Source organism: Ochotona princeps, chromosome 3, assembly GCF_030435755.1.
Source record: "Ochotona princeps isolate mOchPri1 chromosome 3, mOchPri1.hap1, whole genome shotgun sequence".
NCBI classification, from domain to species: domain Eukaryota; kingdom Metazoa; phylum Chordata; class Mammalia; order Lagomorpha; family Ochotonidae; genus Ochotona; species Ochotona princeps.
Window position 1 is genome coordinate 97,501,658 of NC_080834.1, and position 19,632 is coordinate 97,521,289.

Below are 19,632 nucleotides of genomic sequence, written 5' to 3' on the forward strand. Positions count from 1 at the left end.
TTACTCTGCTTCATTCCCTACCTCTTGTTCATTAGAATGCAACCATACTTAACTGGGTCTGTCTCGGATCTCTGCATATATTCTCACCACTTTCTGGGTGTTTTGTTTTGTTGTTTTGTTTTGTTGTTTTGTTTTGTTTTACCATTACATCATTCAGAAAGTCTCTCCTCCTGCTTCAGTCTTGGATATGGCATTTGCTTAATCCAACAAAGAACAGAATTACTTGTGGGATTTACATTAGCATGAATCACACTCTGCTGTGACTTCTTTTCCATGCTCTGCATCCTCAAAAAGCCAAGAACTCCTTGAAGACTTGAGAATGTGCTTGGCCTAAGAAAAGAGCTCAGCAAAAACATAAGTAAATAGTAACAGCAGTAATTAAAAAAATATTTTTGTATGGTACATACCATGTAGCAAAAAATCACTGTATGTTCAGTTGACTTAATCATTAAAATAGCCCCAGTGACACCCCCATTTGATAGATTAAAATCCAAGGCCCAGAGAACAAGATACATTCACACAACCAAGGTCAGACTGCTAGTAAGTGACAGAGCGGGGCATTTAGCTGCATCAGGCTTCTTTCCCCTCCTGGCTCTCTCAAGTCCTTTCTAATTGGTAGCAGTCAAGAGAAAACAAACACTTCCAAGTACATTTGTGATTGCAGTAACTAAATGCCCTCACTGTCCTGTAATGCAGGTCACTCAGGGACCGTTAGCTATCTGGATGAGGTTGCTGCCATAGAGAATTTATAGAGAAAAGCAATGTGTTTAATTAAGTGGTTGTCGAAAACACCCACCCAGTATAAATGGATTCTGGCAACAGAGGTGCTTCTGCTGCTGCCAGATTCTTGCCACAGATCATTAACATCCTGATAGATTTGAGGTACTTTTCAGCCTGAATGCTTTTCCCCAAGGACAGAGAGCAAGTCTTACTGGACTTTGAGAGGCTTGAAGGCATGGGGACATGGAAGCTGGCCTCATTGCCTGGCCCCTGTGAGGGTCAATGCAAGGCTTCAGACGATAGATGACTCTATTGGAATTAAATCTGAATCAAGTCCACAATAGTTCTGAGCCTTCACATGGACCACACAACGCACTGGGAAGTGAGGAGAGAGGGATTCGGATAGGAAAGAAGCAGAAATAGACCCTTCCTTAAAAAACACTTTCCTTACAACTTACACAATAATCTACACTATATGGTGTCATAGTAGACAGGAAGATAAATAAGGTGAGTTTCATTGAATCCGTGTGCAAAAGTTTGGGTCAGCAGGAAGGAAAGAAACCAAGCAAAAGAAATAAGGTTGAGTATAATCATGAAGTCAAGGTACAGTCAGGAATTGGGTGTGAGGGTACAACAGCAGACAGTTCAAGTGGACTGATGGAATTTGAAAGGTGAAGAACTTAAATAGTCCTAGAGAAAGACATTCAGATTTCAGGGTCTTAAGAATGCAACAGAATAATACAGAAGCAAACGCAACTCACTCAAATTACTGGACCATGAGCATGAGAATGAGCTGGACCAACGCTTTGTAATTGCAATGTCACAGGAATGAACTGGGAATCCCATGAAAACACGGATGGTTTAGTTGATCTGATTAGTGTCTTTGTTCTCCATCGCTAATAAGTTACCAGGTGCCTCTGGTGCTATTGACTTTGCAATCATGGTTTGAGCAACTTATATAAAGTATGAAAAAATTAGCATGGTTGGGAAGACACATTTCAGAATGTTAACGTAATTTGTACAAAACTTTTACCTCTCATTTATTCAGGACTACAAAGAATTAGTAATCCCTGACTTCAGGTTATTTGTCTCCTTACTTCTAAATTATTTGCAAGAGAAGCTTCTACCACAGAATCAGTTCAGCAATACTTACAATAAAAAAGATGGTGATAAAAGTTAGATTGGCTTTAGTTCACCAATAACACCCATTATTCCCTCCAATTTCTGACTTTTTTCATTGTTTGGGGCCAAAGAATAAATAATGTCAGATGAACTGGACTCACCAGGGACCTGTCTGAAGTAGGAAAGGTCTCAGAACTTATCCAACGATCCTTTGACCCTCCTGTCTACAAATACAAGACAATCAACAAAGAAGTCTGTCACAGGTACAAAGATCATTTAACCAATTTCAACTGCAGTGATCGCTGTGTTGGGAAACGAAAAAATCACAAAAGGCAGCAGAAGCAGCGTAATGAGAAGACAACTACACGAGAGAACGGAGTCATGAAGTCAGGCTCTCCTGTGACCCTGGATAAATGGCTGCCCTTGGGCAGGTCATTTAATCTCGGGCTTCTTCATCCAGAAAATAGAGCTGATCATTCCACTAGCCTCCGTTACTGGTCTGTTTCAGGACAGCAGGTGTGAACGCAAGCTCAAGAAACAAGGTTTTGGAATCCAAGGACCTGAAAAACAGAGCCTAGCTGCCCATTCCTGAACATGCCTTTGCTACCTCTCTTCTCATTTAAACATCTCAGTGAGCATGTAAGCTGGGAAACCTTTATTCCACCTGCCCCACCAAGTCCAGAAACAGAATTCTGCGTTTTTAAAGCATGTGTCCTCCAGAGGATCACTGGGGATTCTCCTGAGGATGTCAAATGTCAAAAAAGCAGTCCCCGCTCATGGGGAAGCTACAACATATTAACAGGACACAGGCAGCATCTTAGCACAGTAGAAAGGCTTTAGCAAAAGTCAGGGCCAATAGAGTTGGAGCCTTAAGCCTAGCGCTTTAGAGCTGTTACTCTTCTGAGCATTGATTGATTTCCTCAGCTACAAACTAGAGGTAATGTATCACAGACTGCTATTGTGAAGATGGAAGAAGGGCACTTTCAAACTATAAAGTGCTATAAAAATTTCTTATTTTTATTAAAAAATAAAATGGGGATACCTCATGCATTTTCATTTTTCTTCCCACTCATAAAATGTTACTTTGCCTCATTGATTGTTATCTTTTATTTTGCCTCTTTAATTGTAAAATAATAAAAAAATAAGCTTTTAAACTTGTACAGCCATTCACAGGTTGGGAAGTTATTGTGCAATAATGGGTGAATGACTGAACAACTTTACAACAACTTACATGATAACCAGGTAAAACACAAGAAAATGACTGAGAGAAGTACCATTTAAGGAAGATCATCCAAATTACAAGTATCCTACCCATCTAATGGCAAATGCGTAGACAGTACCCTTGAACTGTTGGGTAAATGTTGCTATTATTATTAATACAAAACAATCGTAGGCAAAAGAATGTATGGGATAAAATAGCTGGAATACCTTACAGAATTACAGTAGGTGTGCATCTCTCAAGAGCACTGAATGTCTAATGGACCAAAGAACACATTAAAGCAAATTCACTGACTTATAAAACAAAGGAAATACCTACCAAAGTCCATCCAGCTACACTAATCATACAGAGTAGATCCAGGATTCAAACCTACATCTCCTGAGTTCACAGTCAGGCCTTTAAGGCTGTTTGTTCACCCTCACTTTTATTTTGGTCTCATTAAGGTACCAGTTAGTTGAATTTCACACAACTATCACAACAAAATCCTGCCAGATACAGAGCAGAGGGAGGAAAACAATGTGACTTCTCCAAGTACTATTCACAAGTATGAAGAACAAGAATTACTTGACCCCAATCACCAAACACAGGTTTTCTCCTTTAGGAGTAAGAAGGAAAAGGACACCTTCCCCCAGCACCACTTCACCCTTTTGTATGAGGATGGAAGAGCCCATCTCCTACCACTACCCTACTCATGCGAGCCAGAAGAGTCACTCCACTGCCATGAGAACCTGTTCCTGAGACGCCACCGAAGGTTGAGATGTTCTTTGTGATAACTTAATGGTTCACTTTTCAGAGCATACAATTTCTGTAAAAACCTCTTGTTCAAAAGGAACAAGAGCGTGAAAGGGGCAGGCAAGGCTGACATAAGCACTGTTCTGTTTATAGCTGCAGAGCCACGCACTGCTCCTCCCGGGGCTGCACAGGAGGCCGGGATCCTAACTGGCATTACTGTTGGTTTTAGCTAAACTGAAGTTAGAATTTGTAGCTGTATGTACACAGTTGAACTCAAGGCCTCTCTGTTCATTGTTCTTGTGTTCTCGTCCCAAACTCGAGTTTCTGATTTTATGAGTAATATAATCACACCCATGTAAAACATAAATTGCTTGGAAAATAGCTTTACTAATTTAAGAAGTTATTTTTAATGTAGCCAGCTTCTTTTGAAGGTAGCAATGTTACAAATACGTATATTGGACTCATTGTACCTTTTGAAAAACTACTTTGGAAGAGAATATCTTGATCCATAGTAGAGTTACTCACTCGACATCTCCATGTGGATGTTCTTGGATAGCTCATATCCCTTTGTCCCAAAACTCAACAAGTTCAGTAAAAGATGAATAGCATGATTTTGGGGAGGATCACATATGATTATGTGTATAAAGCTCTTTTAGAATTTTATTTTAATATTTATTTAAAAGTCAGAGTTACAGAAAAGAGAGATATAGAGATGAGATATGACTCTCCATTTCTCTTTAAATAAAATAATCTTTAAAAAGTGAAACTCAAGTTCTATTATTTTGAGTCTTCCCTTATTATTTCTTTATCTAGCTAAAGGCTTTTTAACTTCTGTCTTTTTTAAGGATTTATTTATTTTTAATAGAAAGTCAGAGAGGAGAGGAGAAGAGACAGAGAGAAAGATCTTCCATCCGCCTGTTCACTCCCTAAGTGACCACAACGGCCGATGCTGCGCCGATCCGAAGCCAGGGGTCAGGAACTTCTCCCAGGTCTCTCACATGAGTGCAGGGTCCCAAAGCTTTGGGCTGTCCTTAACTGCTTCCCAAGGCCACAAGCAGGAAGGTAGATGGGAAGTAGGGCTGCCAGGATATGAATTGGCACTCATATGGGATCCCGGCATGTTCAAGGAAAAGAATTTAGCGGCAAGGATACCGCGCAGGGCCCTAACTTTTGTCTTTTAAGAAATCAATTATTTTCATTAATCTTTTTGCATTGATTCGTAAGTTTCAACTTCAGTTCATTCTCTATTTTTTTTCTTTTCTTGTACAAATGTTGGGTTTAGTTCTTTCTTTTCAAGACTCTAACATGCATTGGTAGGTTATTTGATATCACTGTCTTTTTTGTTTGATGTCAATGCTTATTGCTATAAATGTCCCTCTTAGACCTGCTCTTGCTGTATTTCATAGTTCTTGGCATGTTATGGATTCACTTTCACTTGCTTCAAGGAATGTGTAAATTTTTGTTATAATTGTTTGAACAAGTGTTTTTGTTTTATTCATTCAGGAATGCATTATTCACTCTCTATAGACTTGTTTATATTTTCTAAAGTTTATGTTTTTCATTCTAATTTCATTTCATTATGGTGAGAAAATACATAGGATAAATTTCAGATTCCTTTAATATTTGTTAACATTTGTTTTGTGGACTGATGTGCAGTTTATCTTTGAGAAAGTTTTGTGCGCCTATATGAAGAATGTAAACTCTCCAGCTGTTGGATGAATTATTCCAAAAATATCTGCCTGGCCCAATTGATCTTGTACAAAAATTTAACTCTGATATTTGTTCATTTATTTTTTTGTCTGCATGATTTGTTCATTGATAAAAGTACAGTGCTGAAGTATCATTTTAGATAATTGGGTGCTCAAACATCTGATGTACACACAGTTACAATCACCAAATTTTTTGAAATGATCCCTTCCTCATTATGTAATGATCACCTCTGTCCCTTTTTGAGTTTGTGTTTTTACATCAATTTTGTGTGGTATCAAAATAGCTGTTCTATTCATTTTTTTTGGTTTTCATTTGCATAGAATATATATTGACATCCTCTCACTTTCCTTGTGTATCTTTAGTGGTAAAGTAAATTTTGGACAAGAAATATCTATTGTTGATGGGAGTGTAGACTAGTGCACCCGCTATGGTAGTCAGTATGCAAAGAGGTAAGAGAATTGAAACCTGATCTACCGTATGACCCAGCTAGCCCACTGCTAGAAATATATTCAAAGGAAGTGAAATCTGCATATGAAAAAGCAAACTTCAACCATACATTTATAGCACTAAATCCACAGTAACAAAGGTATAGAAACAACCCAGATGCCTGTCAAAAGAGCAATGGATAAAGAAACAATATTACATTTACTCTGAGGAATGCTACTCAGCCAATAAAAAGAATGAATTCTACCATTTGCAACAAAATGGTCCCAACAAGAGACCATTATGTTCAGTGAAACAAGTCAACCGCAAACTACAAATACCATATGTTTTTTCCTGATGTAAGTCAATCTTCATGCAAAATACAAAAATAATCCAAAAACACTTCGGCAGAAATGATAGAAACCAGAACTCCTGAAAGTGACTTAGACGGGGAGGAGAAGTCAGATGACTTTGCCAGCGAGGGAGACCAACAATAAACATCAAAGAACTGCCATTTAAATAATAAAGATGGATTTCAACGTGCAGAGGGAAAAAAATCTTAAAGAAAACACATCATTATGATTGTATTAGATCGCATATTCACATTAGATTGCAACCCTTTTTGTTTTAAATGTAAGTAGGTTCTACGAAACAGAAGAGACAGGAATATCCAAGCTTCCCATCCATTTCAGCCCTAGCTTCAAAGCTTGAGTGTTTGTGGGTGCAACTATTCATATTCACCCGAGAAATGCTTGTTTTACCTATTGTTTTAGTTGTTAGATTAACCACACAGAATTATGTCACTAAATATGAATACACATTACACTTCTGATTTATGTTTGGAAAATTTACATCTACAAGTTTTTATAATCACTGACCAATTAAACAACTAGAAAGGAACAATTCAATAAAAATGCCATGAAACAATTAACATGTGCAATATTAAGGGACTGCTGTCACTATTGATTGAGAACTCAAAAACAGCCACAACTGAACTTTCAAAGACATTACTTTGTGTTCTTCCTTATAAGTAAAATGCATTGGGCCCTGTGTGGTAGCCTACTGGCTAAAGTCCTCGCCTTGAATGTGCCAGGATCCCATTTGGGCACCAGTTTGTATCCTGGTGGCCCTGCTTCCCATCCAGCTCCCTGCTTGTTGGTATCCCAAGCAACAACTTAACCCTGGGGCCAAACATCTACCCACGCTCAGACTTTCGGTACATGAAAAGTAACTGAGGATGGAAATGAATGCAGAAGCTATCATCACTAAAAACAACATAAAGCCTTTTACCAATATTTAATTCTCATGAGTGGACATGAAACACACGAAAATCTACTATGTGCTATATACTTCAAAAAGAATTTTATCTGTATTGCTTTTTAGTCATTTCAAGAACTCTGTATGTATACTTAAAAAGAAAGGCTCAAAAATGACAGATTGGTTTTAAAAATTAATTTTCACTCAATTCTTGAAACCTATTTGAAACAATAATCAAAGTGAACTGTGTTTAGATCCCATTGACTGAGGAATCTGTGATGCTGGTCTGGATGATTAAACACAATCAAGTGTTTGAAATACAGTCCAAGCTATCCTGCCCAGAAGTGAAAGGTGAAATGAGCCTTCACTAGAGGGATAGGAATCATCAAACTCCATTCGATGCTTTAATGACTAGATACAAAGCCAGAAGTCAGAACATAACACCATTAAGTATCTGAAGTAGATATTCTAATTAAATTGTATTTCCTAACTAATAGTATGACTCTGCAGGAAAAAAGAGGTATCCCCTTTTTTTATTATGTGAGCATTTTACGTATCATCATAAAAATTTCGTAACAACTAATATTAACCTGTTGAATGAAGAAAGGATTGAAAGTCACCTGGACATCAGACTTCTGTGAGTAACAGAAAAGAAAGAGACGCTAACAATGATTAAAGCAATAATACCTTACAAGTTAGGGTTCGTTTGCATCCTAACCCTTGACAGGTGTGCTATTTTTCCTCTACTGCTTGGCATCCCAGTTTTGTTGCTTATATAACTGTATATAAACTGTCATACAAAATTTTGATTCTGACTTTATATATCTTTCCTATAATCCCTTTGCCTTGAGCTCATAGAAGCACAGTTAGTAGCTCAGTGTGGTAAAAGGTAGTGTTTTTAATGGAAAGAGACTGAAACCAGAGAGTTAGGAAGCTAATAATAGTCTTTAAGGTCAATAATACAGGCCTGACACAAGGTGGGGGAAGCAATGGGTAGTGAGTAGCTCAGGCCACAGAACACTTGTAGGAGTCAAATTTGATCACACCAGGAAACTTGACTCCCTAACTGCATAATTCAATCACATATTTTTGCAAATCAACCAGAAAACATTCCACCACAGGGCTTATCTCCCATCATGCTACAGTAACGTCAAGAACATGCTCTGACCTTCATTGGACCATCACTACTCACTCTGTCAAAAGCCAGAATCCTTGAATGGTTTCTTCAGATGTCTCGGCTATCTGGCCTTTCAGATCTTCCATGGCAGACTCGATTGCCCCTGGCTAAGTGGAAAGAAGAAAATACTTAGTTAATGATGGCTCAGGTCTTTTTGTCTCATGATTGGTTAGCATATTCCAGAAGCTCCTTCAGAAAACTAATTAGAAAAGATAGAGTTCTTGTGGCTTTCTGTTTTGGTTAGACTGTCTGGCAGAGAATGTAGCCTTAAACTCTTGTAGTTATTAATTTGACCTCTTAGGTGGAGCAAATGTGATCCAAATCCTGACTCCTAAAATCTCATTCATGTCTTTTCATAGAAATGAAGACAGCCATTTTTAGTTCAAAACATTTAATGCTGTGAATTTTTAAATCAATGCGTTTTTTCTCTTTTCAGAAAGCACATGAAATTAAAATACAAACTAGTGTCCTTCTTCCAATTTTCTAAATATAAACTTGAATTGGGAGATGAATACTTTTTATCTCCTCACCTCAATTTCTTCATACTTCCCCTTGTTCTGGCCTTACACTGTAATTGTTATATATCCTAGTAATTTCAATTATTCTTAAAGTACTGTGCACATCTGAATCACTTGCAGTATGTGTTGAAACAGATTTTTGTATCTGTCATCTGAGTTTCCAGTTCACTTGGTCTGGGATGAAACGTGAGTATTTACATTTCTAATAAGTTCTTGGCTAAAGCTGTTGGTGTAAGGATGGCACTGTGCAAATCATTGCTAAAAAACCTATTCTCAATCTCTGGGCTGCTTGTCAGAGCCACTAGAGAGCTTTAAACAATGTGAACACCCAGGCTGTGTGCAGGTCTGGTCCATTGAAAATTAGTGGATGACACCCGCACTCAATTCATCAAGAATTTTTAAAGACCCCTAGATTGCCCCAATGGAAGCCAAAGTTGAGAATTGCTACAGTCTAGTGCTTACCTAAGTCATTTCATTTTGTCACTGAGGAACCCAGGGCAAAGGTAGGAGTAACTTGACAAGTTCACTCAACTAAACAACGTCAGAGAAGGGAACAGAAACCCCTTTCATTTTCTGACTGCATTAATGACAAGTAGATGGCAACACACATTCTCTGCATAGTGGGACCTTAATGCCAACACCAAACTGACCCGACCTACAGGACATGACGCTCAAACCCTGAGGGTGGACTGGGAATGCCGGGCTGCTGGCCCAAGAAACACACGGACACTCGTACTTGGTGGAAAAGAGTACCTCTCTCTTTATTTTTACTCCTCATATATATACCTCCTTCTCTAGGGGAGGGGGGAAAAGGGAGTGGTTTCCTGGGAGTAATTATCTTCACTGAAGCAGGGAAGGAACTAATCAGCTATATTGAAACAGGGGAGGAACTAATTATCTGAACAGGAACAAGGGTGGAGGTTGTATTCTGCTTGCTCTACAGAGGATGTTTTGGCCTAATATCCTGCTTGCTGTAGCCCTGCCTGCAGGCTTTTGCAATGCAACAGGCTGTCAGGTAGGCCAAGTCTAAGGCCCATAAGTCTGTGGCTCCTAACACCAAACTTGCCATAAATACTATCTGCAATTCTCCTGGCTGGATCTAGTCTCACACAAAAAGAAACAAGGACATCATCCTGGTGAGGACGCATTCCAAGGCCACTTGGAAGGATTTTGTTTTCTTCTCAATCTATGATAAAAGGCTATGAAACATTTGAGTACCAGTGCCCATTTGTTAAGAAAAATGCTACATACATGTCAACATAGGAGAAAAATAAAAGGAGTGCAGCTACTTCAAATGAACTGAGGGCAAATGGACGCGTGCTTTACCTACTTAGCTCTCATGCCGCCAGTCCATTCTTCTCAGGCAATTCATCCAGGGAATGGATAGGGCAACTTTCCAGCAGAATGCAGTGTTCTGTGTGTGTATTACACATCTATCATGAATTCACTTTGAGACTGTAAACTGTTTTGGGCCTCTCTCCTTATTTATAGAACAATTGATTGGTCTAAGCCAAAATTTCCTAAGTTGATAACCAAAATGTAGTGAGAATCAAAGAAATGTAATCATAGCATCAACAGATTCTACATCTATCCTTCCAATGAGTTTCCTGTTGAAATGGTGGGCAGTGGACTGATTCCTGATTCTATCATTCTCTGCTACTGATGAAAGAGTTGTCAGGCAGCTGATAAAACACTGTAAGCCTATTAGACCTTCCTGGGCACCAGTCAAATGTTCTTGAACTTCTGGTACAGAGCAGCTCCCTGTGATTCCATGACAATTCTTGCTTCATCTAACTTCATCTCCTTGTCATTCAGTCTGACTGTACCAGGCCCACGAATCAAGGTTCTCTAAAAAAAATAATGCCCTTTTTTCCCAATACAACACAAATATGTTTTCTATTCTTGTTCCTGTAATCTCATACTTTTGGCACTAATAAATACAATTCAATAATGAGACAAATACTTTTCACAAGAAAATAATGCAAATGGAGTTAGAGAATAATGCAATAAACCTAAAATAAGCACTTTGTTGAATGCTTTTATACCTGGCAAAAATACACAATGAGGAGCATAATAATACATTTTTCAAATCCTACTTATCTTTCCTATAGAAAGTGATGGGTAAAAATCTACGAGAATGAAAAATGATCTAACTTTTAATCCATATAGTCCACCACTGTGTAGCTATCCTTCAGAAATTCTTGTTTGTGTAACCTGACACATGCATGAAGTATTCTTTGCAGCCTTGCTTATGGAATAGCACAAATTTGTAAGAAAAGAAGCAAATGCTTATCAGCAGGTTGTTGGATGTGTCATCAGGTACAATCACATAATGCAGTATGATGAAGGTTTTAAAAAAAAGAAACTTGTGCTAACATTAAATAATTTTTTTAAAGATTTTTTTTAAATTTTTTTTTATTACAGCCAGATACACATAGAGGAGGAGAGACAGAGAGGAAGATCTTCCATCCGATGATTTACTCCCCAAGTGAGCCGCAACGGGCCAATGCGCACCGATCCAAAGCTGGGAACCTGGAACCTCTTCCGGGTCTCCCACGCGGTTGCAGGGTCCCAAAGCACTGGGCCGTCCTCGACTGCTTTCCCAGGCCACAAGCAGGGAGCTGGATGGGAAGTGGAGCTGCCAGGATTAGAACCGGCGCCCATATGGGATCCCGGGGCTTTCAAGGTGAGGACTTTAGGTGCTAGGCCACGCCGCCGGGCCCAAGATTAAATAATTTAAAAATATGTTATTAAATGAAAGAAAAAGATAATTAGCATAGAGAAAATATTTCACCTTCTGCGTTTGGGTGAGGGGGATAAGAACTGATACTAACGCTTACTTACATCTGCAGAATTGATTCTATGACTCTAGAAGGATATACAGAAACTACTCCCAGCGCTATCCTACAGGTGGGGAAAGAAAGTGACAGAAACAGATGGTGGAAGTGATCTTCTGTTGCACATTTTAAAAAATATAAACACTGAAAATATAGTGTGTTCCTCACAGAATGGAATGGTAACCTCTGGAGATCCATCAGTAAGCTTTGAAGAAGTGTACTTCAGTATAGAAATACATTCTCATACATTTTATTATTACTTCTTGCATTAACAGATTAACTTCAGCCACTTACCAATGGAAACAAAACAAAGTGCGCAAATGCTTTGCACTCAGGACATCAAGTTGCAAATCTCAGTTTTTAACAGTGTTCATGGTATTTAACTCATTATGCATCAAGTTGCTACTTGTTAGGTGGGTGAAATAATAACAGCTATCACAGAGTTATTGTCAGTTGCCATGAAACACTGTATGTGAGATATTTTCCAGACAGTAAGATGCTGGACTCTATGCTTGGTATATGCTTGCAGTGAGAGAAACTCAACTGAGCTTGAACTGTGGTTATGTAACAAGGTGGAATAATCCAACATGGGGGGAGGGGGGGGAGGGGGGAGGGGGGAGGGGGGGAGGGGGGAGGGGGGGAGGGGGGGGAGGGGGAGGGGGTATCCCAGTACCTATGAAACTGTGTCACATAATACAATGTAATTAAATAAAAAAAGGCATTATAAAAACTGATTGTTTGTAGCAATCAAGATTGCTGAATTAGGTACAAAACTCTTGAACGCCCAACATGTCATATGTTATTAGGTTCACCCTTTCTAAATGGCAGAAATTATTTGTACCTGGATCAGATAAAATCTGAAAGTTAATAGGTAGCTTGATTAAGCCTGGGACCTTTAATCAACAATAAATGAGATGAAGTAAGTGAAAAAAAAAGTTTTACTATCATTCACATTGATAATATTAAGTATAAGGGTGATAATCATATCAGAATAGGTGGATCAACTGGTTACTGCCATTGAGTAGTTATCTTTGAGACTCCCTGCACCCTAAGAAAAATAGGATAACATGATGGAAAACATGACCATATCATTTGACATTGATTAAGGCAATATGCACTTTAGTGTCTATCACTAAGTTGTTTCTGGCAAGACAAACTATTGAGAGAATTTGTTTTAGTTTTTTTTTAAAATAATCATTTACCGATTTTATATATTTGAGAGACAGAAATAGAGTCAGAGAGAGAGATCTTGCATCCACTGGTTTGCCCACATCAGCCAAGGCTAGGCCAGGCCAAAATCAGGAGCCCGAAACTCAATCCAGGCTTCGCACATGGAGTGGCAGAGAAACCCAGCATTTACATGAACCATCATTCGCTGCCTCCCAGGATGCACTTTAGCAGGAAACTAGAATCAGGAGTAGAGCTGAGACATGAACCTAAGCAATCTGATGTAACATCTCAAGTAGCACCTAAACCACCATGCCAAATTCTCTCCTTTGCTGGAATTTCTAAGACATGTGTATCTGTCCACTTCTTTGAACTTGTTTGAGCAAGACAGCAGAGAGTTCAGTTTCACAAAAGCAATACCTTGTCCCTGCTAGTTTTCTTTCTCGCAAGTTATGAGTTCCAAAGCAAGGGGCAATAAAGAACAATGTTTGGAAACAATCAGGTTTTTCTTGTGTGTGCTGTCACAGCCAGACAGTACAGCTTGGCAATGAGCACACAGATGCACATAACACAAAGCTACATCAATTAAAATTTGCAAAGTCCATGAAAATTCACCTTTTCCTGAAAATGAAGAGATTGTATCTTCGTACTGTATTATTGTTAAGTGTCTGCTGTTATAAAGAAAGCTCCTTTATCACAATCCTCAAGGAACTTTAGCAGAAGGAGGGAAGTTGACAAGCCTTTTGCCCTGTGAACTATCTATTTTCTCAATTAAAAAGAAGCTCACACAGGCTATACCAATATAACTAATAAATGCAGTTGTCCCAAATGTGAGAGCAAGACACAGAGAACCCTAGAGCCAGACAAGAGGGGAAGGCAGAGAGTATGAAAGCCAAATTAGTGTCATGGAAGCAATGACATCTTGCTACACAATGGGAAGTCCTGAACCTGCTTATTAAAGTCTCGGTGCTTACAATAGAACACAGTCTATAAAAAGGCCATGGGGAACCATTAATTAAATATTAAAAGATCAAATAGTTTTAGTCCCATTAGCTTATATGTAATTTAGATTCTCAAGTATAAATTTAGAGATAATTCCCTATCCTGAAACCCTTTCAACTTTCTGATAAGGTATCTCCAAATACAGAATCCTACAGGGAATTTAAAAATATCTTTCCCCATATGGATTAATTATTGTTCCTTTCATGAGAAGTTGCTTTTGAATATCAGTCTCTACAACTAAGATGATTATCATAATATGCCTCAAGTTATAACCCTTGATGGGTACTTTTGTTCAGAGGAGGCAAGAGGCCTTTTTTAGATACATCTAAGCAGTAATAGCAGATGAACAGAAACAAGAGTAAAAGGTTATCTCAGCAGACTCATGACAAAGGATTTGGACCTTCATTCCTGTGACCTCTCACTGATTTTCCAAGGTCACAGGCAGCAGAGTGTGGAGGAAAGCAGGAGTTTGGAATTCCTAGAATTTCAATCCCAACATGACCCAGAGGTTGTTGGTTAAACTTGGATAAGTCATACCTGTTTTGTGTTCTTCAGGGGTAGAATTAGACATGCTTTAAGAACCTTTTACTTCTTAGAAAAATGAATCTAAACTAAGTCATCGATGCACCATTTTAGTACATAAATAACAGGCTGAAATCTCAAGGAAGTTGACATCTCACACTGACCACATGAATGTAAGAAAATAGAGGAGAGCTTGACTTATTTTATGATCTGGCATTCAGAGGTGGCATCTAAAATATAACATCATCATGCCAACATTGCCTTTTTGTAGACATGAATTAATTTACATTCCCATATCATTCACCCCTTTGCAAATAATGCTTGACATTCATATCTATTATTCTTGTGGTAAGAGCATTAGCCTCTGAAAAACTGAGTGTCACCATGCTACAGAAAGGCCAAAAATAGCTTTTCTTGTTGGTCTAAAGATATCAAAGAAAATAACCTACATATTCACCAAAAATTAAGTAAATTGTGGAACATATCTATAGTGAGGTATCATGCAGCTGTCAATAATAATGTTGCATTTAGTGAACTAAGCAAGTCCAAAAGGACAAATATATGCTGACACAAGAGAGCCTTCTTGCAAAGTAGAAAATAAATAGATACGTAGATAGTAAAGTAAACACATATATTCTCACAGATGAACTATACTATAGAGACCAGCATACCAGGAAGGGAAAGATGAATCTCTGCTCTCAGGTTAAAGGAGGACTCCAAATGAAACAGTTAAGTATACCTTGGCAGAATGATGCTAGATGTTTTACATTTCCTACACCTACTATGCCAGGAAACACTTAAATAGCAGAGTGTTAAGCTTATAATTACTACTACTAGTAAAGGACTATACCGTGTACTGCAATACAGGGGACATTGTGATGGGAAAAACAGGGAAGGAAGAAAGGGGAGGGGAGGGAGGAATCCCTATACCTACCAAAGTGTATCATAGATAATAATAATAATAATAATGGCCCACCAACAACAAAACTAAAAAATTAAGTCCAAACTCTCTGATTTTCACATGTATGTAGAAATGATCTGGGGTGGTAGAGGTTTCCCTAGCCTTTGGGGATGATACTTTATTACATGCTGAAGATAATGAAGACTTAGGTTTATATTTTTATGAATCTAAATATCTGCATAATTAAACATGATATTACAACATAGGAAACAGTATTTGGTATATAATGCTACTTTATATGTAAGAAAAAAAATTAAAAATAACCTCCAAAATGTTTAAAAGCACATTAAATGCATATTTCAACCATTTAAAAATGGGATTATCATAACATTTTATTTACCTTACTCACATTCTCATATTTATCTTCAATAAACCATTTCCTGGGCAATGACTTGAGAACTTTTTATGTTTTATATTTTTATTTATTAGAAAGAAACACACAAAAACATACAGAGATCTTCTATCCACTGCTTCACTCCTCAAATGCAGGTAATAGACAGAAGTGGACCAGGCTGAATTCAGCATGCTAGATTTTCACTTTGGTGTCCCAAATCGGATTCATACTTGAGCCTCCAACTACTGCCATACAGGGAGTGCACGAGCTGGAAACTACAATTGGAAGGAAATCTGTAATTTGCACTCAGGTTCTCTGACTTGAGTCGGTCTTAACTGTGGCACAGAATATTCATTCCTAAAACTTTTTAATAATATAAAATGCTCAGCTGAGAAATTCTTCCATTTATTTACATAATGTCCTTCTGACTTTGCAAAATGCATCCTTTCCATGCAATCAGTGTGGCATGCATGGGCTTAGAGAGGGGGTAAAGTGCAATTCAGAAAATAAAGAATGAGACAGAGACAAGATAAGGATTACAAAAGCAGGCAGCAAGGGAAGTCCTCTTCTCTGAGGAAGGAGGTTGACCTAGAATTTTTTAAATATTTTTTTAAAGATTAATTTATTTTATTGGAAAGGCTGCTACACAGAGAGAAGGAGATACAAATAGAAAAATCTTCCATCTGCTGGCTTACTCCCCAAGTGGGCGCCAACAGCTAGAGCTGAGCCAATGTGTGAAGCCAGGAGCCAAGAGCCTCTCCCAGGTCTCCCACACAGGTGCAGGGTCCCAAGGCCTTGGGCCATCCTCAACTGTCTTCCCAAACCACAGGCAGGGAGGTGGATGGGAAGTGGACCAGCCATAACATGAACTGGCACCCAAATGGGATCTTGACATGTGCAAGGTGAGGACTATAGGCACTAGGCTACCATACTGGGTCCCGCTGACTCAATTTTTATTGAAAGGCTTGAGAGGTCAAATTACAGGAGTTGATATGGCACAATGTTGATAGTTATACAATATTGATGTTAACCAGCATGCTTGATAATCAGGAAGCAACAGTGTGACCCAAGACAGAAATCGGTATGTGACTCTCCAAAGATATCTTAAAAACACCATCCTGTGGCCTTGGATGGTTGCCCAACCACAGACCCTCATGCACAGATGTAGACCCTGGTCCTGGACTATACCAGTGTCTGCCTGCAGAGTTTGCAGTTGGTCCCCAGCACCAGTAGTCTGTGAACTAAGATTCCAGACAGTCATAATCTGTTCTGTTCTTTTTTTATCAAGTCATGCTGTTATTTATTTATTTATTTATTTATTTATTTATTTATTTATTTTACAAACTGCCTGTGGCAGTTCCCATCATGAGGATTCAGAGGGTTGAAACATGAGCTAAATAACCCCTTTTTCTTTATAAAGCTTTCCAGCTTCAAATGTTTCATTACATTAATGCAAAAGAGACTAACACCTTGTGTAATAAATTGATTTCCTTTCTTTGTTATATGGAGTAATAGAATGAAGAATTTAGGTGGGACATCTTGTATTAGTCCTTGCTTTGCTACATACTAGCCCATCAGTCAAGTCAACCTTCATTATCTGCTGTGATGTAAGGAAAGCAAATTGCTTCTGTCCAGTCCCTTTTGTCCACTGGAAAACAAGTGTGTTGGTTGTTGCTCTGCTGCCAAAAAGTAACATCATTTTCAAAAATGTGTCTAACTGCACAATCTGAGGCCAGCACTGCAGCATTACACTGCCACATCCCTCATCATTGGCATCTCATATGGACACCAGTTCAAGACCTAGCTGCCTTGCTTCCGATCCAGTTCCCTGCTGATCAACTTGAGAAAGCAGCAGAAGACGGACTAAATTCTGGGGTTCCTGCACCTGTGGGAGACACAGAAAAATCTCTTGGCTCCAAGCTTTGGACTGGCAATAGCCCTGGCTGCCAGAGCCATTTAGAACTAGTAAATGGAAGCTTACTCCCTGTTGCTCCCTTTCTCTGTTCAAATAAACTGCTCTTTAAATAAATAAGAAATAAAGTATTAATAAAAGAAGTACACAATCTGCTTGCTAGATTGAGATGCACTGCACTGAGACATCTGTTTCACTTAATTTCAGCTCTAATAAGTAATCTTTTATGATGATTCTCATAATATTAAGAGAATTTTAAGAGCCGTGGCCTGAGTCTATAGGCTCCCAAGAAATGAAGTAGCTTCCTTTCCCCTGCCTCTGACCATCTCCATGTACACTGATAACTCAACTGTGAGATCAGGGTAACGTCATGGCCATCTTAATGGCAGGACCTGTGACCAATTACAGGAGTTTTAATTAAAAGAAAAAGAAAAAGAGAGAAACTGTTTATAGTAATAATGAGATGACCTTTAGGAGATATTTATAGATATGCTATGCAATCTATTTAAAGAACTTTAAAAGAGCTAGCTTATTTGAACCATCATAAAAATGGCATCTTATCCTTTGTATATGAGGGAATTCACACACACACACACACACACACACACTCTCTCTCTCTCTCTCTCTCTCTCTCTCTCTCTCTTCCATTTTTTCAATTAGCATACCATAGCAGATTTGTGCTTTACAAGCTGGTAAACCTGGGTTATTTTTTACTTGTTAGAAACGTCTATTTTCATACTTAATGAAAATTATAAAATTATTAGAAATACAAATTAAGATAACTGCTATTTTTGCATGTACTAATGCACATTCATTAAATCACATGTCAATAAGAATTTTTTAACAATTATATGTCTTGGTCTCAAGGAAACCAAATACAGAATGCATGGGAATTTCACCACTCCAGTCTTCTGGTCTACTTTAGATTCATTAGCAAAACTGGAAGGTTTCCCCTCAAAATTTTTTGAAAATGTATGGCTGTTCATAAATCTGGTGAAGAACTTATTTTTCATGTGGAGTGAAGTCAGTCACTGAGAACCCTATAAAGGACTATAAGTTCAATTGCGCATGGTGGGAGGAGCATTGGATTCACAGCTGCAGCTCTTCTGCTTACAGGACTGGGAGAAAACTCACCTCTCTAGGACTTTAATACGGTCACTCTGAAAACAACAATGATGACCTCTCCCCAGTCTGCTTCACTGTGGGTACTCCAGGGAAGAAGACATAGTATGGATCTGAATTTACTCTAGCAAATCAGATAAAAAATATCAAAATAATATAAAGCAAGAGAAATGCGTCAGTGCTTTGGACTGTGTTAATGTACATAAGCAGTAGCTACTTTTCCTAGAATTGCCTTTTCCATAGGGTCGGTCTAATAGAAGGCTCCGGAGGCAGAAGTGAGATTGCAGTCATTTTCCTTGGTAAAGATCTGAGCAAGTCATGATGCGCTGGAGTAACTTCATGGCAACTCATCTCCCATTTTACTCACTGTTCAAAGGGCAGCTCCTGGAACTAAGTCTCTTTTTGTTAAAATCAGACATCCTCTTCACAGTTCTGCAATCCCTGCACTAAGGTTGAAACTCAGTGGAAAAGGCACTGGCATGTGTGATTCACACCAACAAAGTTAGAGCTTGAGCGAGACAGATAGAGGTTCAATGTTTTCCTCATGAGTCCATTGTGTTATCAGAAAACCCAGTGTTTCCATACAGGAACTTTTTCCCAATTGCCAATTTCCTGTTCTTTCTAGACAGAATTCATGTAGTTGACCTATCCCAACTTACGGCCCATCATCATATGCACAGACATTAGTTTTTGCATAGATTTCCTAGTCACCACTCATAATTACTTGGATGACAAATTCATTATTCTATAATACCCAATGATATTCACTCATCAAACCTTGGCATTATCAATAGGAAAGATAATAAGCTCTAGGTGATGCTTTGATTTCCTTTGCAGTTACAGCTTCTGACTTAGTTTGCATATTCAATAAAGTTCACATCTTCTGAAAACAAACCA

General features: G+C 38.4%; 1 protein-coding gene across 1 annotated transcript in view; it reads right to left on the reverse strand.

The window, feature by feature from the left end:
* TPRG1 (tumor protein p63 regulated 1) overlaps window positions 1-19,632 on the reverse strand; it is a 266,643-nt gene that overhangs the window by 92,482 nt on the left and 154,529 nt on the right. The window contains exon 3 of the mRNA XM_004577781.2: window positions 8,376-8,467. Coding sequence (XP_004577838.2) covers window positions 8,376-8,467 — 92 coding nt within the window. The remainder of the gene's footprint in view (window positions 1-8,375; window positions 8,468-19,632) is intronic.